The 22,246-nt window shown below is 35.2% G+C and overlaps 1 protein-coding gene across 50 annotated transcripts in view; it reads right to left on the bottom strand.

The window, feature by feature from the left end:
* ADGRL2 (adhesion G protein-coupled receptor L2) overlaps positions 1 to 22,246 on the bottom strand; it is a 625,523-nt gene that overhangs the window by 113,590 nt on the left and 489,687 nt on the right. For 3 of the 50 annotated variants that reach the window (XM_045478032.1, XM_045478021.1, XM_045478020.1), the window contains exon 1: positions 10,070 to 10,206. The exons of 33 other annotated variants lie outside the window; for them this stretch is intronic. In XM_045478032.1, the coding sequence (XP_045333988.1) occupies positions 10,070 to 10,169 (100 nt within the window). In that variant the 5' untranslated portion in view covers positions 10,170 to 10,206. Of the gene's footprint in view, positions 1 to 10,069; positions 10,208 to 22,246 lie in introns of those variants that run through there. 14 more of the 50 variants (XM_045477983.1, XM_045477982.1, XM_045477981.1 and 11 more) reach the window with 10 other exon arrangements.

Below are 22,246 nucleotides of genomic sequence, written 5' to 3'. Positions count from 1 at the left end.
AGAATCCACTTTATGTCATCTTAGAATGAGAATATCTATTTCAACAAAATGTTGCTACTTCACTGGCACTCAAAACCAAACCAAACTAAACCAAAAAAAAAAAAAAAGTGATTATGGAGACAGGAATAGGAATTAAGTCTCAATATTCTCAAATGAGGGGTTGAGCAGGAGTCGTTAAGATGAATCAGGGAATCTTGTTTCAGAAAAGGAATTAATTCTACTTTCAGTTCGATGACCTAGGAGACTGACTTGCTGATACATAACCCATACCAGTCCACAGCTTAGAAACGATGCTGAATTTTTGAAGCTGAGCTTCCATCAGTAGATGGAAGTGTAAAAACCAAAGGCAGGGAGGGAATAACAATGAAAGTCAAGAACTTTTCTCTCAATTTGAGACTGCTACCTTGAGTCTACCACTAACTTACTATGTTATCCTGAACGAACATCGTCATAAAATATTCCTCTAAAAAACGAAGGGGTTGAATTAAATTTTCTCCAAAGTCCTTTTTAAATTCTACAGTCTTTAACTGAAGTTATTCAAGTTAAATAAGCATTTATTGCTAGTCAGGGAACTCTACTTGTTATTAAATGGAAAGCTCTGTTAAATGTAAATCAAGGATTTCTCTCGTGGTCCAAAATGGTGTAATAGAATCAATGGAAAAAAGTAATTTTTATAGCACATCTGAGTAAGTGCAAAAGGTCACATGTCCATTTCAGTATCATTAAGAGCTTTACAGGAAATAATGGAACACAATGTAACAAAGGTACAGCATTAACAAATGTTGGGATTCTTAAATATGATTTCATGGTAGAATGCATACAAAGTTTTGACAGGAGTAAAATGAAAAAAAAAAAAAAAAAGACCTGTATCTGCTTTAAAAAATATCTGAAGATCATATTCAAAGCATATGGTAAAACAAACGTGAATTCCTCTTTTGGCCAGGCATTAAAAACTTTTTATATTTTTGAATGACTTTATATCACATAAAGTCGTATGTGAGAAGCATTTTGATAGTTTAGCTTCACATATTTAAAAAATTAGCTCAAATATGCTAACTTTTCGAAAATGTCAACTTTTTAAACTACCTACACCGTTCAGTGAAAGACACAAAAATGTGAAGATTTTCAAGGTCTAGATTCTTATTCAAATGAATACTTATTTCATAAGCACTTGATATACAGCATTCTCCTTTATGCACTTTAAGAAGTTGAACTACTATTGCAAATGCATAATTGATTTATGGGGGAAAAGTTCAAGTGAAGGACATATCACCAACTGTGCATTAAAGAGGCAGGGTAGAAGAAAATGTACAGCTCTAGAACATTTTAAAAGCAATATTTAAAAAATGCAAATGCCAGATACAGGCAATGCTCTCCATTTCACATCAGCACATACGTCACAATAAACCTAAAGTCCCCCTCCAAAAACAATCACCAAAAGGGAGAGTTTATATCAGAATGCAAATAAAAGGCAAATCTTTTTCCATGTGCACATAGTAAGAAGGGTACTGTGCTCAATTACTCTTTTAAAGAATAAGATTTAACTGTTGTTAAATTTATAAAAGTGCATCAAGAATTTAATCACAACATGGTACAATATTAATAGATACAAATACATCATAGTTCAAATCCTATGTGACAAGGAACGGTGCAATTAAAAGTCTATGGAATGTATATTCGTAATGTTTCTGTCATTCAAAAGCATTATACAGGTGCTTTAATAAATCTAATTCCGTAATTCTTTATTTTTTGAAATTATAGAAATGGATCTTTATTTTCTTACCCATTTTCACTCCATTCCCTTAGGAGTAACTACTCGAGCCAGTCAGTTTTTCAACCAAGAAGTAAAAGGTAAGTATTATTAGGGAAGTGGGCTGGCAGGTGGACAGTTGTTCACTCTGCCTGTCATATCCCTTTAATGCAACTCTGATTTGCCTTTGTTCTGACAGTAGCAAACAGCTGCTTGTAAATGAGCCACTGTCCCTGGGCTGCCTCCCATTATTCCCCACTTTTGTTTGACAAGGTCACTTGCTGCAGGGATTTTGGGAAGAAAGGATGTGCAACCTATAGAATTAAGAGTTTAGAACATAAGCAAGCTAGGTATTTTTCTTTTGGTAGCATGAGCAAATCAAGACTTGTACAAAAAAAGTTTTTTGCTCACTGAGCAAATCAAACATTTTTCCTAATTTCAAAAACCAAAAAGCTCTATCACAAAAGAAAATGACTTTGCCATAAATCCTCTTTCCTTTAAGTTTACATGACAGTGGTATAAAAGGCAGACTTAATTACAAAATAATATTTACAAGCACATATGAATAAAAACTAAGATGTTGCTCGTCTGCTGTTTTACAATGAGTTCAAGATCTGGAAAGCAGCAACTGCAGGAACACTTTTGGAAAACTTGATGCTATAATCCTACAGTTCTTTTATTTTAAATTTCAGTAAAAATTTCATTTATGACTAATTCTATTAAGGGTAGTAAATAAGGCAGGGACCTTCAAGATCAAAAGTTTCACAATTTCATTCCATATTGATTGTTACTTTTAATGAACTTTACGCAATATATAAATTAATCTAGACTGAAACTTATTACTAAAATGTTTGATCAATATTCCACCAGTGATCCAAAAGGTATAATTGACACTATAAAGCAAGGCTCACCTCTAATTTGCAGCTTGACCTATGATCTTCAGAAGGGCTTAAAGCTACATTATGACAATCTCATGCAATTAAGTTGTTTCTAAAGAGAGGCAGGCAGAAAAAGTGGGATGGCAAGTTTTCCAAGCCATGGATGAGCATAAAGAGGGCATGCTGGAGCAGACACTCATCCAAAATGAATCATGATTTTGTGGTTCTGAAAGTTTATGAGTGGGAAAAGATCTAGGAAACTCGTTATGCATTCTTAGGATAAAGCCACATAAATGTCACACAGAAATCTAGACTTAATTATGCACAAATACAATTTCTCACTATTCCATCTTTTTACCTGCATCTAAAATTAGACGGTTTTGTACATTTTTCTCATTTTAATATACAACCATCAGAAGGAATGTGAGCCTACAGTAAACTTTATCAACGCAAACAAAGCTGAAATTCTTTCCAGCAACACCAGCACTTTGGATGTGTTCACTGGTAAGAGGTTATTTACACATTGGGGGAAAATGAAGAATCATGTGATGATGTCAAGTTCCCTCATTCTCTACTCAAACATTACAAATCTGTTCACAGAATATACCATCCAAGTTTTCAAAAAAATCTCCAGGCTCTTGCCATCTAATATACTCAGAAAATTTTATCAGTCTTGTCTCATGTGGAAGGCATCTGAATTCTAAAAATAATTTGACTACCTTAGCCAGGTTGACTTTGTATATCTTGTAAAGGCTACTCCGTTTTCTCCCATTGTCAGCCATTACTCTGATGTATCATTTATGGAATTAAAATAAAATGGGTTTTCCTACATTGTAGTCAGGATATGTCAAAGCACCTTCACAAAATACCGCATTTAAAGACATGTTAAAAGTATTATAACTGAATTATATTTGGTTATCCAGTGTTAAAAAGTATTCACATAATAAAAAAAAAATATTGTTAATCCCTTATAACAGCCTTCACTTTTGCACAAAGATTTGAACACTCTAGTAGTTCACTATTAAGAGCATAGGACCGAAGATTTTCAGCTTCATTTATATTCAGAGGCAGGCAAATCACCAAAACTCATTTACATCCCTCCATTTTCCTTACAGCATGTTAACAGCAGGTGGTCTATCCATACCATCTTTGAAATAGGTAGGTGGCTTAAAATGCCTTTACATTTCAGTCAAGACCCTGAATTAAAAATAAACTTGAGCTTTAACTTCATCATTTTCTCTACAAGATTCAGTAATACAGAATAAACATAGTACTTAGTTTGTTCTTATTTTAATCTACATTCCACATTCTGGCTTCATACCATAAATTTGCTCATTTTAATCCTGCATGTTCTCCAAAGAGTGAAGCATTTAAGCTAACAGAGCTGACAAAATGATCTAGTAAGAAACTATAAGTGTTTCTGATAGTCTTATTTTATTTTGTTTATTTTTGCACTCTATAGACTTGCCAGCATTCCTTTTTAAAAAATTTTTTACTGTTTATTTTTGAGAGACAGAGACAGAGCATGAGTGGGGAAGGAGCAGAGAGAGAGGGAGACACAGAGTCTGAAGCAGGCTCCAGGCTCTGAGTTGTCAGCACAGAGCAGGACGCGGGGCTTGAACTCAGAAACAGTGAGATCATGACCTGAGCCAGTCATGCTTTGGTGCCCTATCAGCATTCCTTTTTACTGACGAACATTAGAAAACATTTTTAGGAGTGCCTGGGTGGCTCAATTGGTTAACTCTCTGACTTTGGCTTATGTCATGATCTCGTGGTTCAGGAGTTCGAGCCTCACATCAGACTCTGTGCGCACAGCTCTGAGCTGGAGCCTGTTTTGGATTCTGTGTTTCTCTGTTTTGGATTCTGTGTTTCTCTCTCTCTCTCTCTCCCCATCCCCTAATTCACGCCGTCTCTCTCAAAAATAAATAAACATTAAAAAAAATTTTAACACTATCACAATAGGAAAATCATGATTATATTGGCTATGTGCTAGCCCTAAGATAAACAGAGTATGTCTACATAGATGTTCATAAAAGTATTTTTTTTCAAATGTTTATATTTGAAAGAGCGAGAGAAAGAGAGAGAGAGAATGAGTGCGGAAGGGGCAGAGAGAGAGGAAGACAGAGGATTTGAAACAGGCTCCACGCTGAGAGCAGAGCCTAATGCGGGGCTCTAACTCACAAGCCTTGAGGCCAGGACCCAAGTCGAAGTAGGACACTAAACCAACTGAGCCACCCAGGCATCCCTATAAAAGTGTCTTTGTGTCATCTACTGGCAACGATTTTTCAGAAATAAATGTACAAAATTCTCTAATTTCTAAGGACATATGTCGCCTTCTACTTAATCTGACATGAGTATTAGAAGAGCCAGACTGAAACATAAAAGTCAAGGGGCCCCTGGGTGGCTCAGTGGGATAAGCATCCGATTCTTGGTTTGAGTTCAGATCATGACCTCACAGTTTGTGAGTTCTAGCCCCACGTCGGGCTCCGCACTCTTGGATTGGGATTCTCTCATTCTGCCCTTCCCCCGCTCACTCTCTCAAAATAAATACAATTTTTTAAAAAAATGAAAAACAAAAAAACATTGAAACACAAAAGTCACTCAGCTCCTATACTTAACAGGGTGAATAAATAAGTCTTCGTGAGAAGAGTATGTCAACACAAAAAGGTTACAGAGAACATTCAAATCATCAGCATTACAAGTGCCTTCACAATAAAAACATGGAAGATTTAACCACATATTATAAAAATTGGTTAAGAATCCTTTGAGGTAGGGGAGATGATTCTACTTGTAGTTTTTCAGACTAAAGTCAAGACTTCTAAGGAACTTTGCATATCCATGAAAACTCACAACTCAGAATGTTATGGCCGGACTTAATTCTGTTTTTCATTACTACAGTGGCCTCGTGCATTTCCTTGAGATTACAGAATAGGTACGGAACAAACCAATCTACATATTCATCTTTTTAAAAAGATGCTAAATTTAATCTCTAAGTAATTTTAATCTCTCTGGCTATCAGTGTCTAGTGACAAATTAATACTTAAAATATGATAAATGAAGTAAGATTTATTAAAACACTAATATTAAGACTTGAAAAGTAAAGTGTTAGAGGCACCCAGGTAACTCAGTCAGTTAAGCGCCCAGCTCTTGATTTTGGCTCAGGTCATGATCTCAAAGTTCACGAGTTCAAGCTCCACATCAGGTTCCATGATGATGGTATGGCGCTTGCTTTGGGATGCTCTCTCTCTACCCCTCCCTGGCTCATGCTCTTTCTCTCTCTCTCTCTCAAAAAATAAATAAACTTTAAAAGAAACGTACAGTTTTATTTTTCATTTTCCACCAATAACACGGTCATTTATATTTATGTTATACATTTCAGAACAAGACAATAAAAATATTGTCTCCAAAAGAGGCAGAAAAGATTATCATTTACCAATGTTTTAACTAGGTAATAACTTTAGGTAAAATGGAACAAAGCGTTTTAAAAAGTAGTTTTATATAAGTAAGTACCAACCAACATAAATGTAAAAATATTCATGAGCAGAAAAATGAAAAACTTAAAAAAATATGCTTTTGGTTATTTTAACTATGCTAACATGGAAATGAATTAAGTACAAATAGAAACAATTTCTGACAGTATAACACTGATAAAAATCAGAACCTTCATCATTTCATAACATTCTGCCTGAAAATAAATGTAAAAATGCTCTCATTAGGACTAGTTGTTCTGTCAACTTAAAATGTAGTTTATATTCCTATATCTTGAAAATAATTTCATTTAACCTGATTATAATCCTGGACACTTTCCAAAATATGAAGCTATTATTTGAAATTGGTAAGTCCCCATATATCAACTTCTGTTTTACTTGAAAACTGATTCTTGCAATTAGAAATGTTACTGTATAAAGTCTTACTTTGTTAATATACCAAGATGTTTTAAGAAAGGATAAACAGGAGTATTTACTTCTTAATAGAGCATCTCAAATACAAATGAAAAAAAAAATACTGGTTATTCCTTGTTTTTAGACTGAGTAGATGTACTAATAAGATCTAAAGAATCTATTCTAATTTAGATAATTAGAACTTTAAAAAAGTTTTATACAAGTCATAAGCTTCACTAAATGTTAGGTTATCAAAAAATGTATTTTTAATAAATTCACCACATTTTATTCTTCTTTTATAAAAACTCATGAATATGTATAAAAAGTTTTAGGCGCAGATACCCAATGTGTATGAAATTCACTCTGAATAATTTTGTGGCACAAGCCAAGTCTCTAATTTCATACAACTCTCATAACGAGTGTTACTAATTTTTTATTGTTGCTTCATACAGGAAAATGTGCATTTCCTCCTTGTTCAGCTTTAACATGGTGTAACACTACAGTTTTCAAGATATGTAGCTATTATATTCGACAATGCAGCTCAAATGACTAACAAATGTCACATGGAGATATAAACACTAAATAAGTAAATACAAAAGAATTCAAAATTAAATCTGACCTCATGGAGACTGCATTTAAATCTCCCTTAAATAAAAAAGGCTAACATGTCAACCTAAATGAACAGATAGTATGATCTGAACATTTAATGTATCTTATCCAATTTTAAGAAGTCACCAATTATATTTTACATTTCATAAACTTTTAATAAGTCAAGGTTTTGATGATCAATTTGACTGACATTCATCATTCTTCTCTACACATCAGTGAGAAATTATACCTCCTTGTAAATTATTAAGAGAATAGTTAAAGTATTCAAAATATACCTATATAGTTTTATAGTAATTTTATTTTATTTATTTTTTTAATGTTTACTTATTTTTGAGGGTGGGGGAAGGGGCAGAAAGAGAGGGAGACATAGAATCCCAAGCAGGCTCCAGGTTCTGAGCTGTCAGCACAGAGCCCAACGGGGGGCCTGAACCCATGGACCGTGAGATCATGACCTGAGCTGAAGTTGGATGTTTAACCAACTGCGCCACCAGGAGCCCCAGTAATTTTCTATTCTAATATTTTTACATGTTTACTCAAGCACATTTAGCATGGTTGGAAGTCATACACAGTGATCTATTGTTAATAACAAGGGTGGCCAATTTTTCTATGCCTATAGCCTTTGAAAACAGTGGAAAACACTTGGAAGATGAAAATGAAAGACAAAAAGAGACTGGCGAAAAAAACCAAGAAACGTATTTGTAACTGTAACTGGACACAATATGTTCCTTTTCTCGGTCAATAGCTGGTTATACCATCCAGAAACCCAGGAGTCGTCCATGACACCAGACATCTCCAAGTCTGGCTGATTTTAATGTATCCTTCTAATACATTTCCTTTTGTCTCTACTTTTATTTAGTTTTTTAAGTTTATTTATTTATTTTGAGAGAGAGAGAGAGAGAAAGAGCAGAGGAGGGGCAGAGAGGGAGAGACAGAATCCCAAGTAGGGTCCACACCATCAGCACAGAGCCCAATGTGGGGCTCGAACCCATGAACCCACAAACTGTGAGATCATGACCTGAGCTGAAGTCAACAGTCAGACACTTCACCGAATGAGCCACCCTGGCACCCCCCCCCACCCCACCATGTCTCTACTTTTAGCAAGATAAGCCACCTACTGATCTTTGATTCCAATGCTGTCACAACATCTTTTCAAATCTCCCTGCCATATGTTTTAGTTCTTCTCTCCCCACTTCACACTCCTTTCTCCTCATAGCAACTGTGACCTTTCAAACTCAATCTCATCAGGCCAAGCTCCTGGTTACTGTCAGCTCTTAATATAAAGATGAAAATCCTAAACATAGGCCACGGGGTCCCACCTGGTTTGAACACAAGATCTCTGAGCTCAGACACTACATTTTACTTCAATTAGTCAAATGTACAAGCACCTTTCAGTTCTCCACACAAGAATAACTTGACTCCCCTAAATTGCTCAAGTATTTGGACCTACACTCCAACTCTTCTTTTTATTTATTGAAGGATGACAGCATACAGTATGCAAGGAGCTGGCTAAAACGAAGACAGGATTACCAGCTACATGTAGCCAAAATTAGTGCAAATAATAGGTGCCCACCTCTCCCCCCAAAATGTAAAATCAACACACACATTCATGCTGTAGTAGGTACTAATAAAGAAATAGGCAAGGAACTAAAGTGCTGTATGTGTGGAAGTTGTGGGAGAAGAGGGTGTTTTGATTGGGCAGGTTTTGTCTAAGACAAGAACATGCGAATTTTAATCTAAAAAGGATAAAAGAAGTAATTGTGAGTTGGGGAGAGGAAAATAATTCTGGGCAAAGAAACTACAGGTGTAAAGACCTTCAGATGTTTACAGGAACTAAAATAAGACTAGTAAGCCTGAAGGCAAGGGAGCCTGTCCAAGTGTGATTCCATGGAAAGCTGGAGAGAAAATCCTAAGTTAGATCACTTGGGGTTTACACCAATTGAGACCACCAAAGAGTTTTTAACAGGAAAAGAAAGTGACCCAATTTATATTTTACAGAGCTCACTTTTGCTGACCTGTGGAGAATAAATGGAGAAAGAACAGGGAATTGGGGGCGGAAAGGATGAATGTGGCCACTACACCAAGAAACCATCATTTCAGAACCTCCCATTTATAATTTATTTAGTTAATGCATGTCTCCCCCAGATTTTAACTAAATGTAAGTTAAACCTTGTCTGTTTTTTCTTCAACAGTATCACCAGCGCCTGGGATACAGCAATGGCAAAGATGGATATTATGAAAAAAACCCTTAAAGTGAAAAAGAAAATCAGCAAAATTTGTGTATCTCACACACACACACACACACACACACACACACACACACACACGATCTATCCAAAGTGGAGGTTTATAATTAAATAGATTCTAAGGGTGTAAGACTTGGTGTCTGTATGAACCTTCATATGTACCTGGGAGTTATTGCCTAGCTTTTATCAGATTCTCCAGGGAGTCTACAAGCTCCAAAATTTTAAGAGCCACTGAAGCCTATATCTCACCATAACTCTAGAAGGTAGAGTTGTCACAGAACATAAAAAGAACAATCTAAAATAGAACAGACAATGAAATACAGTCTAAGTTCCTCACAGATGCGTAAGTTAATTCCTGATACTCAAATGAAGTGCAAATATCATAGGAATTAAAAGTTTTTAAAATATTACTTACTCTTGACTCTGCAATTAAGTATTTGGTTTTCCTTTATAACTGTATTTCATTTAAGTACTTAATTTATTAGCAATCCCAAGTAAGAAGAAGCAGTGTAAGAGCATGGCTTTTTTTCTAATGTCTGTGGATAAGAATTTATCTGTAGATAATCAAATATTGTTTTACACGTTATTTAACTAGTTCCTTTCAAGTACAGAATTAAATACAAAACTCACTCACCTAATCAAATACTGTTTTACACATTATTTAACTAGTTACTTTCAAGTAGAGAATTAAATACAAAACTCACTCACCAGCCTCAATTTTGTTTTCTCCCTTGTAATTCAGCAGGCTACCTCCTACTCTCTGACTTTCTGAATCATATCTAAAAAGAGCTACATGCCACAGGCCCATGTGCACATAACAAAAGAAGTCAGAACACTCCAGGGAAGCAGTCTGCTCTGTTTTTATAGACACTCTACACAGCACTCCCCTCTTCCCATAGGGCTTAGCAACAACACTACCTTGTCTACTAGTATCACAAAACACTATCATATCCAAACTACGTTTTGTTGTTTTTGGAAAGTAGGCATTTCAAAACACTGAGATGGCAGTAGTCAACAAACACGAATCGTAATAGTAGCTTACTGCCAAAATCAAGTAAGATGCATAAGAACTTTGAGATATGAAAATACCGTAACTTTTATAGCAGAATCAAGTGGCTACTAGAGTATCACTAGAAATTCTTTACCAGGTTAATTTTCTCCCCTCTATCCTGTATAATTAATTGGACTAGAAAGGAATCATTCCTACTTTACTTAAGAAAAACTACTTAAATTAGTGGAGTTTTTTTTCCCTGCTCTCCATAGTTTAAAAAGTAATCACTATGCTATATAACATAGATGTTAAATTCTTTTCGTTTGTTTTTAATTTTTTTTAATCTTTATTTATTTTTGAGAGAAAGAGAGACAGAGAGTGAGCAGGGGAGGAACAGACAGAGAAGGAGACACAGAATCCGAAGCAGGCTCCAGGCTCTGAGCTGTCAGCACAGAACCCGACATGGGGCTCGAACCCACAAACCGCGAGATCATGACCCGAGCCGAAGTCAGACGCTTAACCGACTGAGCCACCCAGGTGCCCCAATGTTAAATTCTTTTTGTAACCAAAGATAGCAATTTATATTCTAGCGATGAAAGCATTTACCTGCCACTTAGGATTCTGTATTTTGAGCTCACTTTTGGTTACTGTTTGTTAAGACTTGTGTAAGATTCTGATGCTAAACACAAGGTCTTGACAGTATCTATTTCATGCAAAAACTGAAACACATAAATCTCAAATATCAGTGAAAGATTACTTTCTTTTGTGTAAGATATACAATCTTAATAATTAAAATATGCCTGCAGAAAAGGATCTTGTGTGGGAAATAAATGCAAGCTTACAAAATGTCTTATACTGGGAAAGCACAGTTTCAATAGGGATTTCTAGTAATTTTCATGGAAATTTACATATAACTTATTTCTTTCAAATAACTTTTGACTACCACAGTAACAACAATTTAAACTGAAATGCAATTTTAATTATTTTTTTTTAAAAATCTGAGGAAATAGTACTTGCTTATCTCTATATATTTAAAAGGGAACCAAATACATAAAAAGTTGTACTTGTTCACTGAACCAATAACTACTAAATATGCTAATATGTGCCAAGTACTGTTATGTGAGATAAAACTTGAAGAAACAAAAGGGAAAATGACAGGTCCCTATCTTCATAGAACTTAGAGTGGAAGAGACACACAAATGAAAGTATTTACAGATACTACAACTGTTAAACAAGAAAATAAATAGGATGATGTAATTTGGGAGGTGCTTTCCATAAGATTGTTATGAAAACCCTCTCTGGGGTTGACATTAATTAGAGCCAAGACCTAAAGGATGAGAAAAAAATCAGTGATGTGACAAGCCGAGGAATGAGTTCCAGGCATAAGAAAAAGCCTGGCATGTTCCAGAAACAGAAGGAAGACAAGGGTATGAAATGTTAACATTTCTTCCCTCTTCCTCTAAGCTCAGAATGCCTTACCTGTGAGAACACGGACTCTGGAGCAAAGTCTGGATCTGACTCCAGGTATACTAACTTAGAAACTATGTGATCTTGGGCACTAAATTATCAAAATATTTTTAGGCCCTTTTTTTCCTAACCTACTCAGTCTAGAGAATAAGATCCACTATTTATGACCATTAGCATAAAAAAATCTTTGGCAAAAAAAAAAAAAAAATGCCCAGTAAATTATTCTTTCCTTATTCCAAAAGTGGTATCACTTTTATCTTTCTGAATTTTAAACAAATACCAATTGTTTCTTTTTGAATTTCACAATCTATACAGAACATTTTAAATAAAATTATTTTGAGCAAAATTTTCAATGCCCCTTAAAATAATGAAGTTTTCATGGAAAGTTGTGATGTAAACCTTTCTCCCTCCCTTTAGGGTGATGAACTGTCTCCCTGGGAGTTCTGTTCTCAGTACTCTCTGTGGGGCACACAACAAAGGTTACTTTATAAAGGTCACTTCACTTCTATGGGGGTTTCTTAGAAGAAACAAACTACTGGCTTGAAACTAGTAGCGAAAACTACCGATCCCACATTTGAGGAAATAAAAGAAACTAGGAAGAATTAGAGATTACTTGCTAGAACAGGTAGCTCTTAATCTGTGGTGCTCAGAGGAAAGTGATCTCTTCATATTGGAAGAAAGTAGGGAAAGTTGAAGAAATTATAATCATGTAAGTAAGATACCATGTGAACATTCCATATCCCCAAATAAAAGTGATAAAAACCCAATAGCTACAATGTAGTAACGCTACTAAAATGTTTCCAGTTTTAATACTTCACATTTATCTTTGTATCAGTAAAGTCTAATTAGGGAATCAGATATGGCTTGCTCACCAGCTCTTAATATTTCAATATCTTATTTAGCTAGTAAGTCAGAAGTGAAAGACGGCATGCCAGTAACCGAAAACAATGTTGGCCAGTGCTTCAAAACTGGATTTGTCTACCAATTAAAACTAAATTAAATTTTGGAAAAAATGAGGTTACAGTTTTGGAAAACATATGGAACACTGAAATACAATGGAGCATGTTAGCTTAATTATCCCTTTAAAATAGTTTAGCCTGTTTGTTTAGAGAAAACAGTAAATACAGAAAAAGGGTAGAGATGCTAACACATATGAAGGAATCTACCACCTACAAAGCAGTATATGGGAGTTTTCAAAAGCTTTAGAAATAAAGTAAAATGGACAATCAAATCCAAGAAGACGAGAAAATCTAATTTTACTTTACTGTATATTTAGAGTAACTGAAACTTTCATATTAAAAAATGCAAATGAGGCTGTCAAATTACATAGAAACCATGTAGTAATCATTTAATGTATGTAATTTTTTTTGAAACTTTTTTTAAGTTTATTTATTTTGAGAGAGAGACAGAGCACACACGGTGGGAAGGGGCAGAGAGAGAGGGAGAGACAGACAGAATCCCAAGCAGGCTCCGCACTGCCAGCGCAGAGCCCAATGCAGGACTCGGACCCACAAACTGTGAAATCATGACCTGAGCCGAAGTCAAGAGCCAGAGGCTTAATTGACTGAGCCACCCAGATGCCCCAATATATACACATAATTTTAATCTTGTTAAGCCATTTGCTGATTCATTCTCTTGTGCAATATGGTACCTAAGTCAATGACTGCTATTTGGAGAAAAAGGAAAAAGATTTTTTCTATACACTGTCTCAGTGCTATGGGAAACACACTCAATTTCTTCCAAATCAAAAGGAGGTCCTGACTAAATATGTACACATTTGCCAAGAGATATGCCGCCTTCAGACACACCATTTGGCAATTAATTTTGCATACAACAAAATCTTCATACTTGATAGTTCTGAAACTCACACTGAGGACCTTATTCTTAGAAGAATATATGGAATTAAGCCATGAAATATATGTGACAACTTAGTATTTTGGAATGTTTATGACTATTGCCATATCATCGTTGACCCATACTTGCAGTTAGTAAGTGCATACTAAATATAAAATTAAAAGACCTGAAATGCTGAAAATGTAAATTTTCAGTTTTAGTGATGTCTAATGAAGAAAAATTTAATTCCAGCATTTTTAGCTCTTCCTCGACAATAGATCGCTACTTATATCAGAAAATTACAATTACTTTCTATCACTGTTTCTATAAATACTTAAAACAGTTTAAAAATAAAATATCTACTGCTATTCAGATCAATTTAATTCCCAGTTTAAGGAACTACACAAGTCTGGAGGTAATTTAATACTTGTGACACATAATTTAATAAGTTTGGGTCAAATGTATTAACTTCTAATCTTTTCTGACAACTTCATTATTTATTTTATATACAATGTATATAACTCAGCCACCAATCTTTCTGTGTGAGAAAACATACTCTTCTTCATCCTCCAGCAGGCTCTCAATACGCCATACCAGGTTTCTTGGGTTTCCCCGTTAATTGGCTCTAATATGAACAATTAAATCTCATTTTACACTAAATCAAATGTAAATAACAGCAAGAGACTGAAATCCCCCCACCCCACCCAATCTGCTATCTTTCCATCTGCTCGCTACAATCCACTCTGAGCAACTTAGGAATCATCATTGGAGAGAGCCACTGTTGTTTAGGGCTAACTGGCACATTCTTGTGGGGAGAGGGTGGCAAGACTGGAGGAAAAATATGGTCAAACATGGTTGTAGATGATTCTCTCACTTTCTAGGGGAAGAGTCTTTCAGGGACTATCATTTAAAAGCCCAGGCTCCTTGGGCATAAAGCAATACTTAGGAGGCAAGAGGAAAATACTATGACCAAGCAACTACCGAGTCACATCCAATGGTTACTGTGGTTTGGATACTTCAGAAGCTTGCAATACAATATGTAGATTGACATGAGCTATCCAACCTCAGTTCAAATGAACAGGGCCTACAACCATAAAGGAAGCAACCCTACTGCAGGGCAAAGATCAACAGCCTGGGAATCACACGAACCAATTTCTAACTCTTGTTCTGACACCAGCTATCTCCAACTGCTGATCACAAACAAATCACCTAAATTAATTGCTCTGTTAAACTCCCATAAAATGGAAGCCCCTTCTCTTCATAAAAATCTGTACAGAATATTATCTATGAGAAAGTATAAACATGATACTAAAACTCGTATTTCCAGCCTTCCAGTGTTTGCTGTGTGCGTGTGTGTGGTGTGTGTGACTGAGTACTTACAAACATCATTTTTATATTATTTGGTTTCATGGAAATTTTCCCCCCACAACAAGGTCTGTCCCTTTTTTGTTTTTGTTTTTCTTTTTTTGCAATACTATGAATGGAGAAGGGATCGTTCATTTATTCATTCCTCCAACAAATATTTACTTATAATCTCCTTGTCATACACTGTCCTGGTTGTGTGGGAGACATCAGTAGTTGTGAAAGTGATAGGTATACTTACTTGGTCAAAGAATAAAAGTGCTATGAAAAATTGATATTCTTTCTCTAGAGTTTATAAAAGGTGAATCCAGTCCAAAAAAAAAAATGAGAAGAAAAAGAAAATGAAAAAGAAAAAGAAAAAGAAAAAACAAAAAAGGCTTACTCATGTTCTGTTAATATAGTCATCTACCTGAAAATTCATTCATTCGTTCATTCACTCATTCACCAAATATTTATTTCATTTAAAAAATATCTGTTGTGCCTTGCACTTTCCGGGAATCATACCGGCAAAAGACATGATCCCTGCCCTCCTAAAGTTCAAATAAACCTAAGTAAAACTACCTTTCAAACAAGATCTATTTATTACTTGAAAAGAATAGTTACCTAGAGGCTGTCAGAGAGGAGTAGTGAAGCCCAGAAGAAGATTAAAAAAAAGCTGATAGAAGCTACTGGGTGCCTAAAACAAAGTTAAAAAATGAGTAAATAAAAGGGAAGCAAGAATTGCTAAAGGGGTTGGCTCATTATGGGTCAGTTGATGGTTTTTGTTTTTTGGGTTTTTTTTGGTGCATTACCAACAGGGATAATGTAAAAACATGGTTAATATATTCTAAAAAATATCAAGTTTTCAAAACTTGAAGTTTTTTCTCTCTCATCCACTATAGCCTCCCCCCTATTTTAAATTCCTTGATAACCTGGTATAATAAGTACACATTACTAATTTTCTCTCAATTTGCAAATTTTGTGAGCTTTAACTTCGGCAGGTGAAATAAAAATCCAGGATAAATGTAGGATTTCTTTGTTCACAAGCTGCCTTCTGCTATACCAATAATGACAAAACTGTACATAAATAGACGTTAAGTGTAAGACAAAAATACTAGGTCTTCATTCTTTTATGAAAAATACCACGTAACAGAAAATGTTCAAAGTCTAAATCAAACACATTCTTGGGTTTGTTGACAAAGAACAATAACAACTGTTAAAAGGCATTTTTCAAGTGATACTGACAGAATCGATAAAATATAAAATAAAATAAATACATAAAATATAAACCAATAACATTTCTATTTCTCTGGTCAACAGTGCATAGTAACACCTCGCCATGACATTCTAACACCTCTTATCAAGTGGTAGATAGGTTTCTTAACCGACTTAATATTACTGAAAACATTAAAATCTTTGCGAAATGAACTATGGTAATATACTTTATCATCCTACTGAAATGTCAGTGAGGTGTGCACATGGTCTAAAATAAACAAGGCTATGTAATGAAAATGAGTTAGGCCACAAGGAAGATAGCTGTATGCTTAAGAACCACCACCTGTCACACAGCAGAAGTGGTATTATGCAACAAAATCACAAACGTTAATGAATTAAAAAGTATACTAAAGGCAAGCACATTTTTAAAGTTAAAAAGTATGTTGCTGTAGTAGACTTAACTTTATTTCAAAGTTTAGAGTCAGCATAGCTACTGGCCTCCTCCCAATTTAATTTGTTGACTTCTGATATTAGGAAATTTGGTCCAGAAAAATGAACTAACTAGACTCCAAGTTAGACCAAGAACCGAAATTGTGGATTCCTAGAAAATTTTCTTCCCCAAAGCCTTTCTTGTATCATGTTACCATGGGACGTTTTTCCAGCTAACACACACCTAAGTAACTGAAACCATATAACATGTGGTTATAAAATTTGCTAGATATTATACACTTAACATGTTAATGTACACTAAAAAAATGTCTAAGGTAGGAACATATTATTTGTATTTTAAATATATAAAACAGAGGTTTTCTTTTAATTTTAAAAAATTCACTGAGAGATGTTCCAAGAAAACATTAGTTTCTTGATATCAGGATTTCAAATCCTTTTTTCTAATTTTTTATGATGTTTAAATTTGCTAATAAAGTCATTAAAATATTTTACTATATATTTTTTAAAGCCTCACACAATATTACATACAGTTCAGATGACCAAAACACACACACACACACACACACACACACACACACACAACACACACACAAATGAGCATTTATCAAATAATATTGAAAATAATATTTAAATTGGTTTTTGGTCATTTTTGTTTAAGAGAATTTCAAATCATGTAGAGGTTGAAGAATGAAACATTTAAAAATACTACACAGGGGCACCTGGATGGCTCAGTCAGCTGAGTGTCGGACTTGATTTCGGCTCATGTCATCATCTCACAGTTCTTGAGTTTGAGCCCCAAGTCGGCACTGGGCCGATAGCAGAGCCCTGTTTGGGATTTTCTGTCTTCCTCTCTCTCTCTGCTCCTCCCCTGCTAGCTCTCTATTTCTCTTTCTCTCAAAATAAATAAAGAAACATTTAAAACATATACTACACAACAGAGATGAAATACTGCTGAATTGACACAAATGATTTAAACAACACAATTTTTCATAAAAATTAAAGAACATTTATACACAATCATATCAGAATTAAAGTGGCAAAAATTTTAAAATTATGTGATGCTCAAGTTATTAAAATACTGTAAAACTCAGTCATTATAATTTACTTCCTGTCTTAAACTGTGTTATTTTCAACTTTTATTGGTTGTATCTTCTCAATCCTTCCCACATAATTATTATTAAAATCTGAATGTTCATAGTTACTTGAATTCTGCACAATTAACTTCATAGAGGTGTGCACAGCAAAACTATTCAATAAACATTTTCCAATGTTGGAAAAATGAATGATGATGCACATTATGACTATAAACCCCATGGCACGTTAAAATAAAAACTATATAGCAAGCTGAAAATAAGCCATATCCAATAGAAAGTAAGCACTCTACATGGGAGAGGGAGGATGTTAAATGTGTCTACAGTTCATTTCATGTGCTTTTTAAGTTCTGTAAATGATTTTTCTTCAGGTCTTTGTACATTTGCTATCATTTTTAAAGGGGGCCAACACCCAATCTAAGTAATCATCCCCAATTCTTATAATATAAGAAATAAGAATGCTAACTAAAATACTGACCCTGCTCTAATTCAAGCTGAATCTCTAAAAATGTGAGAACATGTCATGCTTCAAAAGACAGCAAAGATTAGGAATATATGGTATTAAGTCTTAGCTCTAAACATTTTCATAATACATTTGTTCTCGCCTTAAGAGAAAGTTTATGGGTATTGGTAAAATGATGTTCATTCTTCTTGGTTTCAGTTCTTCACATCACACACACACAGAAAAAGCTGCACATAGTAAAAACTCAATAAATACACCATTTGCTGAATGAAATAACAAATGACTCTGAATAAACAGAGTCAAGGCATAGAGTACCGTTAGCTCAATGGCTCAATTATATTTCCTTATTTCCCTATTGCAAACTAACCACCAATTTTAATTTCCAATTTGAGATAAAGTGTTTCACCATTCCCATACGTTTTTAAAGGCCACTTCTCAAAATATCAATATAGTAAGAGAGATTTAAATGACAGTACTGAGAGTGAAGATTAATTGCTACATAAGCACAAAAATAATTCTTCTAAGAGGTGATGGTTGTATCGATGGTATACAGCCTAAAATACTTTCTCTAAAAGGTCACAAAATGGGTTTTAAAAATTGCATTCACTTACTCAATTACTTATTTAAATACTGTTATATACCAAGATCCCACAAATTTAAAATATAGTGGCACATTCAAATCACAATATAATCTTTCAACTGTGTATGTATTGATTAGGAACAGAACCCTCTCTGCATAGAAGCTGTCAATGGATAGTGAATTCGAGAGAACTGCCACCAAAAGGAACCATCTGTGGGCTGATAGAGGCTTTTCCACTGATGTGTCGACACAATGCCAAAATATGTAGTCAACGCAGTTAAAAAATGAAGCTAAAGTACGATGTCTGGCACCAGAGACAAAAAGCATATGTTGAATGCCTACATCTCCCACTTTCTCAATAGGCTGTCTGGCATCAAACAGACCTAGCCTGAATGTGAAGAGTGCACGTACATCAATGAACCTTTCAAAAGTCATTTCCTTTTTACACATAGGCATTGCTGAAATTACGAATAGCTAAATCATAGACACCACACTATATGCATCTAGAAACATTCCAAAACTGAAAATGCAAGTGGATTTTCATTATTATACAAATTAAAAATCATAAAGAATGTCGTGTCAGACAGTCCTGTGGACAAATTAATCTCAACTCTGCATTTATTGTTGATTTGATGCTGCCTAACTCACCTATCTGTGCATAAGTTTCCTCAGGTACAAAATTGAGAAAATAATACAAACCTCATAGAGCCATTCATAGCATTATCCAGGACAATGAAGAGAAAGAATCTAGTACAGTGTTTGATATCTAGTAGGATCCAAAGGGCAGCCATTGTTTTAGGTTTAAATGAAAAGTACAAATTAGAGAAATTAAAAACTAGCTGTTTCTGTACGCCTACAATAAACGTTTTCCAAACTTTACTCATATTTACTATTTAATGATTAAGGCAAGCTTCATATTATATGCTTATTATAAATCATGAAATATTAAAGCTCTAATAATATGTTTTTAATTCTGTATGTATGCCCCACTTGCACATTTATCTAAGTCTGAGCTTACTATTATTATGTTTTTAATGGTAGAAACTTCATTAAACTGACCACACAAATTACCAATCAAATCCACTTTTTTTATATTTTCTCATCTTAGTGAATTCATGATCCACTGTGACTCCCCACATTCATCACTCACTACATCTGAATACTAGCTGCCATTTCTGCAGGCACTCAGTTCATTCTAACTAAAAATGCTCTGCTTATATGCACTGCTGAGAAGGCAAAGCCAAGCCGACTATGAGATCCTACCAGCAACCAGACACAGCTGATTGAAAAAGACTTGGTTCCTCAACGCAGGGGCAGTCAGCCTGCGATCCCGACAGCAATGCATGATCTGACTTGGTACAAAAGGAATGAGGTCCATGAGTTTCTCTCTGTCTCAGGAATCTGAATTAGGAAACTTGGGCAATTCCAGAATTAAGACAAAGAGCTGAAGCTGTCAAGGTAGAACAAGGCTGGGTGGAGTACGCTAAAGTCATCCTTAGATCAAACTGTGAGGGGGAAGAAACCGTGGGCAATCAATGCAAAGGGAAGAAAGATCAGGAAAAGAGTAGAGAGGGGAAAAAAGCCAGTGAGTATCCTGAGATCTGGGAGCACAGCAAACAGATGCAAAGGGAACCCAGGACACGTAAACAGAGTCCCCCACACCCCTGCTGTTCCAGACATCTTGGATCTGTGCTGGATATGAACAGTTTTCTTGCCTCTTTCAACCTCCACAGGGCAAACCAGGCAGGATGAATCCCCCTGAATCTCTGGGAGAGTCCAGTTTATTTTATGCCCAAACATCCATTAGTGCCACTTCCTTACCACCAATAAACCTGAATAAATTACCATCAGTTCACCTTTTTATCATATCTCACTGCAATTTTTTCCCAGTCTGTCATTCTTTCTCACCTAGACTGCTGTAAATGTCCTAGTTAAGAAAGAAGATATAAAGGGCAGGCAACAGGATGATCCCTACTCACAGGTATATTCCATTTGCCACCCACCCCCCCTCACCGTGTTTGAATTTGTGTTTTGAATTAGTTCCCAATGTTTCACACTGTGGAGATACATCATTCAAAATCAATTTCTGGGGTGCCTGGATGGCTCAGTCAGGATAGCTGCGAATTTTGATAGCAGGGTCACAGGTTTGAGCCCCAGGTTGGGTACAGAAATTGCTTAAAAAAATGAAATCTTAAAAAAAAATCAATTTCTGACTTCTATTGGGGAAAACATAATCAGATCAACTGACAACATCTTCACATTGACAAAACATAAAAAAATGACAAAATAATCACCTGGAGATAAGTAACATCTGTCCACTTTAGACAAGCATGCATTTTTCTAGTTTTGTTTTATTTCTTTATACTCTGCATGCTTCACTTGTCTATGTTAACTGCCTGGCCCACAGGAACTGGTTCAATATTTCCTTTCTCTGCTTTCAATACTGAACCCCATCTAACCTAAATAAATACTTTTAGAATAAAAATCTATAATCACCTTTGAAATTATTCAGTAATTATCCTGATACCAACATGACAGAATCCTAAACTCTTTTACAGGACCTGTCCTATACCACCCTCCCCCCACCCTGCACATGCACTGACCACCCACAATTCCCTACAGTTTTTAGCGGCAATGATCTTACATTCTAGTCCCTCTCCTGGAATGCCTCGTTCTTCAGCTGCCCAGTTCTTACTCATTCAAGTATCTCTGCCAGAAAATGTTTCTTAACATACTCAGTTTCAGCTGGGTGTGCTCCCTGTGCACCTCTCTCTAGTTCCCTCATAGATGTTGTAACGTACTATAATTAGTGTTCAGTCCATTAAAGGCAAAAGCCATGCCTAGCACACAGCACAGTCCTAGCACTTGCCAGGTGTTCAATAATTACTGACAAATAAATGATTTTTTTAAACATCTCATTTCTAAGCGTCAGCAGTTCTGAAAAGTAGGGATTTTCCCAATTTTATAAAAATAATCAAGTTAAATAATTTGCACAAATTCACATAGCTGGTAAGTAAGAGTCAGAATCTGAACCAATGGACTTCACACCAAAACTTGCTGCCTCTCTCTCTCTCTCTCTCCCTCTCTCCCTCTCTCTCTATCTATATATACCCTTTCTCTCACTCCCATGGGAAACTCTGGTATGAATGTATTTTCACTACAGGATATGTCGATGAAAGGAAACAGAGACCAAGTCAATACAAAAGACAATAATGTCTAATCCTAAATCAAAGCTGACAAGAGAAATCCTGTGAAGTGTTCAGCAGTATCACTGCAATGTGACCAGCTGTCAAAATGCCACGACAACTTTCACAGTCCTAGGCAAACTAGAGGAAACTTCACAAAATCTTCATACTTAGAGTACTTAGCACTTCATTATTTTACCATAATGAGAAATGATTAGAAAAGAAGAAAATAAAAAAGCAATCTCCAATGCAAAATTTATTAAGAACAT

This window comes from Leopardus geoffroyi, chromosome C1 (assembly GCF_018350155.1).
Source record: "Leopardus geoffroyi isolate Oge1 chromosome C1, O.geoffroyi_Oge1_pat1.0, whole genome shotgun sequence".
Classification (NCBI taxonomy): Eukaryota; Metazoa; Chordata; class Mammalia; order Carnivora; family Felidae; genus Leopardus; species Leopardus geoffroyi.
Note: the sequence above shows the minus strand (reverse complement) of the source record. Positions and strands in the feature narration are given on the sequence as shown.